The sequence below is a fragment of the Pseudonaja textilis genome, chromosome 5 (assembly GCF_049901715.1).
Source record: "Pseudonaja textilis isolate UNSWEBS1 chromosome 5, rPseTex1.2, whole genome shotgun sequence".
NCBI lineage: Eukaryota > Metazoa > Chordata > Lepidosauria > Squamata > Elapidae > Pseudonaja > Pseudonaja textilis.
In genome coordinates, this window is record NC_141994.1 from 45,611,188 (window position 1) to 45,617,187 (window position 6,000).

A 6,000-nucleotide genomic window follows, 5' to 3' on the forward strand; every position below is an offset into this window, starting at 1 on the left:
TATTCTCACCTATGTAATTCCACCAAGCATGGTTTTTTTTTTATTTTTCCCATTACAGTAACTTCACAGGTTTCTGTGACTCTGATTTCATATATAGTAGTTAGTCACCTTTTTCATCCCAGCCAACCTCACAGCATTGTTGTGAGAAAAAGTTGAGGCATACCTGCTTATGCTCCTGGATGAAAGGCGGGATACTACTCAAATCATCATTTTTGCTGTATTCCAAACAGTTTCCAAAAGTGCCTTCTTATATTCACTTTCCTTTCAGCTAATTGAACGATTAATTTTTTTTCTAATAATTTTCCATGCAGGTCTTATACTATCAATATTATATTTTCATTGTTTTTCACCCTCATTTACTTTTGAAAGTATGAAATAAAGCTCTGTGTCGCATTCAGATTTTTTTTCACCACTCTTGTATCCTTCACTAATTGTTCCAGTCTTTTATCTTAAATCAATCATAATCAGGTCAATATTCTCTATTCAGAATGTTGAGCAGATATTTTTCCCCCCAAATCATCGATGGTTCTTTGATTATCACCTTACACTGGAGCATTTTTTAACATGTTTTCAGAGTGAAACTTCTACCTCAGCTTGTGGCTTGTATTCAATTCCCTGCTATGGGATCAGACTATCTTCGTTTATTATACGCTTCCCCTTTCTCTAATAATTTATTCACATTTCTTTCATAGTCTTTGCCAGATTCAATTTGATGATCTGAATCAAAAAAGAGCCTATGGAATATTGGGCTACACTATCCAACAAGATTTTTTTGGTCAGATAAAGACAGGGAAACTAGTTTACCAATCCTAATCATACCAATGCCACATGCAATAAACAGAGCCAAAGCACAGCTTTTCCCCATGCTTGAGTTACTCTAGGATAGTAACTCCTAGGATATCAAATCTAAAGACTACCTTACAAATTACTATTCTGTTATCTTGCCTCCTGCCAACTAGGGAAATATGTATAATGAACCAACACAGGATCCAGTAACTGAATGATTATGCTACCTCAGTTGAGTTTTAATTTCTTGTTAACTATATGAGAGGCAGAAGGATGAAAGGAGATAGCTTCTTTCCCTAGTGCTTTTTTGAAGATCTGTGAAAATGTGGCTCTTCAGAAAAACACTTGGGGATTCTTTTCCCTAAATGGTGACATATTAGGGCATTGCTGTTAGTTTTTAATTCAATGTTACCATTTTACAACATTTTTTAAAGAAACCCAAGAATAAGTATACAAAGAAACAATGTGGAAAAGAAAGGGAAAACCCAATAGTAAACCTTGAGTTTTAAAAAAAAAACATTGTGGAAAAACATTAATGATGTATCCTCCCCTTCTCATTTATTTCCTTAACCACTAACCACAACCTAAATATTTGTACTTTATGCATTGAATAATTGAACATTACTGTCATTATCTGTTTAAGTCATTTCAACTACAAGTAGTCCTTGACTTACAACCATTTATTTAGTGACCATTCAAAGTTACAACAGCACTGAAAAAAGTGACTTACAACCACTTTTCACACTTTCATAGCATCCCCAAGGTCATATGATCAAAATTTGGATATTTTGCAACCGGCATGTACTGTATTTATGATGGTTGCAGTGTCCTGGAGTCATGAAATCACTATTTATTACATTCCAAGATAACTTCCAACGAAGTCAGTGGGGGGAACTAGATTTGCTTAAAGACTTCAGATGCAGTGACTGAACAACTGTGACAGTTGTTCAATTGTAACTGAGGCACAACTCATAACAACCACCTTGCTTAGCAATGGAATTCTGACCCCAATTATGGTCATAAATCAAGGACTTTATTACTTTTAATTGGTCTCATGAGTCTTTTCCTAAAACCCATATTCCAAATATCTGAATTTGTCTTGATATGTGAAGTGCAGTATTTAAGAGAGCTATTCCTGCTTGAATTGTTAAACTTTTATTAAGGCGATACACTGATTATTTTGCCATTTTACTCTTTCGATTTTGTATCGTAGCCAGAGTTTCTTTTTTTTTTTCTTATGCCAAACTATGGTATTTTATGGTATTCTTAACAAACTATGGTATTTTTCACCTATGTTTTCTGAAATTATACTTAATAAAAGGGTTACACACACACACACACACATCCTAATAGGTGATTTAAAAAAAATACATTATTGGAGCTAGTTGCATTATTCAGAAATATAATTATATTAAGCTAAAGGAAGAAATATTGTCATTAATGGGATATATAATACCTGTAAATGTTAGTAATGCTGTGTTTTTCTCTCTTACAGGTTAGGCTGTTGAGATAAAAGCGATGGACATTCAAGATTAGATCATTTGTTTCCCAGTGTGCAGTCATGTCCCTCTTGACAAGCCTACCAATGCCAGCACTTCCTCCATCAATTCTTTCATCACATTTGATTGACAACATCACAGAATATGATCTAGGAGTCTGAACCAGCTATTTTCATGGACACACTCTTCATAGTGACTATGGGTAGGGGAGGGAGAAGAAGAGAAAGTGGGAGAATTAAAGAGGGAGGGATAAAATATATATATAGATAAATATATATATATATTAAAAATCTATTTTTAGTCTTGATAGACTTGTTTTAAATGAAAGGTGCGCTATCCCTTTTTATGCATTAAATTCCATTTTTAGGACCCACATAGGTATGAAATTGCTCATAAACGTGTATTAACTAGAAGTCAGAAAAGGCCTTTACAATGTAATCACTTTTTCTTTTGGAAGGAGTGTTGGAGTTAATGAGCTTTCTTAATCAAACTTGTTTCTCTGCTCCATTTTCCACAATAGAAGATCCAGGTTTTAAAGAATACAAGTTTTTTGTTGCTGGCAAAATTGTCTGCAGGGATGAGAGTGGGGATGAATGGTTGCTGGGTGCTTGTATTTGTGTACGTGTGAATAGCATTTTTTTTTCTTAAAAAAAAAAAGAAAAGAAAAACACTATTTATTTTTATTAAGAAAAGCCTGAGAAGCATCAGAAGACTATTATGTCATGTGGTTTGTGAAATAAAGAGTGTCTTCTACTTGCTTCATATTCAGATACTTTAACCTTATATACATAACTTTGTACCAAAAGGTGGGAGATTGGGGCCATTGTTGGCCACTGACAAATATTCCCAAATCATTCCAAGGAATTGCTGCCTTTTTTGGAGGCAGTCTATGAGGCTTGCCTACTAGAAAGGGGCATTCAACAGATGTTTGAATGTTGATATAATCAGTGTGTGTTAAGCTGTCCAGGAAAATTCAGTTAGCTCTTCTCTTCTTTTGTTACCCAAAAGGAGGAAGGGGGAATGTCAATTTAGCAGCCTACACCACATGGTTATTTTTTCTTCGTTTGTACATTGTGTAATTGTAAACATTTGAGTTTTAGAAAACAAAACTTTTTTCTCTTGTTAAGGCCTTAAGAAGGGGTTAGTGCATCTTTCACGGATCACTCTGCCATGGGAATAAAATAGCTGTTTCACAAACAGTTTTATATATATATATATATATTAAAAAAAACTAAAAGGAAAAACCCACAAAAAACCTAATAAACTTCATTTTAACCTAATTTTATCTGTGAAATTTAATGTATTTCACTTCTTTGTGAACAAGCCATTTTTCCACAGTTGCTGTTTATAATTTAAATTACTAGCTTTACTTCTCAGATTTAAAATGAGTCCCCATGCTTCTTTGGGGATGGATTGAAGACAGACTCTACATTGATGCCAATAAACTTCTGATTTCTTTTATTTAAAATACAGGTGGGGAAACATTCCTGTCTGGTTTTCAAGTGTCCTTTTCTTAGTCACAACTAAAGTGCAAGCCAATGTGTCATAATGGTTAGAGCGTTGGACTAAGATTGGGCAGATGAGTGTTCTAATCCCTGTCATGAAGCTCATTAGATGATTTAGGGCTGTCTTTATTTCTCTGTCTAATCAACCTCACAGGATTAGTAAAGGGAAGCTAAGGATATTGCCTTGAGTTCTGGGAGACTTTGAAAAATATAAATGTTTCCTATACACAACTTTTAAAAAAAGTGTCCATTCATAGCTATTGTCAGTGTTTCAAGGCTGCATGATTCCAAGAGGCAGATACAGCTAGAGAGAAAAGTATTAACCTGCATATACTGTAATCTCTGCCCAAAATTCATAATTTAACTTTTTTCTTGGTTTTAAAAGCTGTTTGTTGCCCCAGATTCTGTTATATATTTCTAAAAATGATTTTTTTTAATTTTCTTCTACAGAAAGTAGGCCAAGCATCACACTTGGCTTTTGAGTGGTACTACTAAATAAAGCAGTGTGCGGAACCAAAACAAAACTGAATTAAATTTTGGTTCATTTAATTAACATTAGATATAGTTAATACAGTTTTTCCTCCAAGCATGTATTTAATAATGTTCATATTTTTAACTGTAATTTACATTTGCAGTTTTTTTAAAAAAAAAACTTTTAAAAATATCTGTGGAATTATTTATCTGAGGTTTTCAGGAACCAAATAATTGGTTTCTCATTCATCTACTTTTATCCACGCAGTATGTTATAAACTTTTACCATCTTCTTCCTTTACTTCCTTTATATACATTCTAATTGCAAGTAATTGCATTTTGCCAAAGTTCCACTAAGGGCAATAAGAAAAATAGTCTGTGAAAAGACAAGAGCCACTAGTTAAGTCAACAAGCAATTTAGGATTCAAGGATTTTATTACATTAGGATCCTAGTGGATTCACTGAAAATGAATAGATTTTGGACCAATTTCGAATACAGAATATATTCACACAAAAAAAAAATCATAAACCCTCTGGAAACTTTGAAAGAATAACATGTTTTGCAACAAGTAGCAAGTTAATAAAGCTTAATATGTAACAGTTTTGACTCTTAAAATACAAAATTTCAAACATTTGTCTCCCTGTGGAAGAAAAAAAATTAATGTATTTTTCTTAAAAACTGATTTAAGAAACATTTGTATTTTAAAATGTTTGAAGTAAAATTTACCATTCAGCAAAAAAGGATTTTATTCCTATTTTTATCCCCTATATTGGTCTCAAATACCAAAGCCTATTTATATATTTATTATATTTATATATAAATATTATATTTAGTAATAATACTTTCCAATCATGTTTGTAGGTTTGGTGCCAAAAGGTTTAGGCAACGTATACTTACAGTGGAATAGTCCCAATTTGTTTAGTTTGTTCAGATTTAAGAAAGAGCTATACTGATTGTGGGACGGAATACACAAATTTGGAAGAAACATTGAATTAGCTATCAGTTAAGTACTCATTCTGATATTTCAAAGTTTGGAATAAAAATATTCAATAGTATCTTCAAGGCGCCACCTCAATATTTAGATTGTAAACTGGACAGGAAACTGGCATTCATTTGCTATATAAATTAATATTAGTGTATTGTATCGTGATGAAATCAACATCATCAATGCACTGCCCTCTGAACCAACAGAAAAGTTTCATCTTTGATTTTTTTTCACTTGTCTATTTGAATAGCTTATCTGCTTACTCTTCTCCAAGCTAAAAATATATCCAGCATTCAACATGGCTCAGATTACTTACTCTGGTTGCCTATCTCTGGATATGCCCTGTTTAATACCCTTAAAATATTGCACCAGTACATGGACCTTGATAAGCACATGGATGTATTACTATGAATGAACCTTCCCCCTAATCTTCAATAAGACAAATGTGGGTTTTTGCCTTGAAAGATGTTTGAAAATCAAAGGTAATACAAAATGCAATAGTGTACATACACTTTGGAGATCACATTGCTGTGGAATTGAAAACAATTTCACTAGCTTCCTATTTGTTTCTGAGCACAAATCAAATCTGTCTGACAAACCCTGAACAGTTCAAAGTTAAGAAATCTGAAAGTGCCTTTTTCACATTAAATTGCTATTAAGAGCAGCAATTTTATTATACGTTTGGTAATAATACTCCAATTATGGAGTATTCAAAGGGTGGTAAAGTTGTTCTATACTGCCAGACTCTAGAGT

General features: G+C 33.0%; 1 protein-coding gene across 8 annotated transcripts in view; it reads left to right on the forward strand.

Moving 5' to 3' along the window:
• The window catches only part of TCF20 (transcription factor 20), a 166,039-nt gene extending 162,474 nt beyond the window's left edge, over positions 1-3,565 (forward strand). For all 8 annotated transcript variants that reach the window (XR_015743870.1, XM_087934706.1, XM_087934708.1 and 5 more), the window contains one exon: positions 2,282-3,565. Coding sequence is in view for 1 of the 8 variants with exons in the window: in XM_026697238.2 (XP_026553023.1) it covers positions 2,282-2,299 (18 nt within the window). In the remaining 7 variants the exon portion in view is untranslated. The remainder of the gene's footprint in view (positions 1-2,281) is intronic.
• Positions 3,566-6,000: the final 2,435 nt, after the last annotated feature.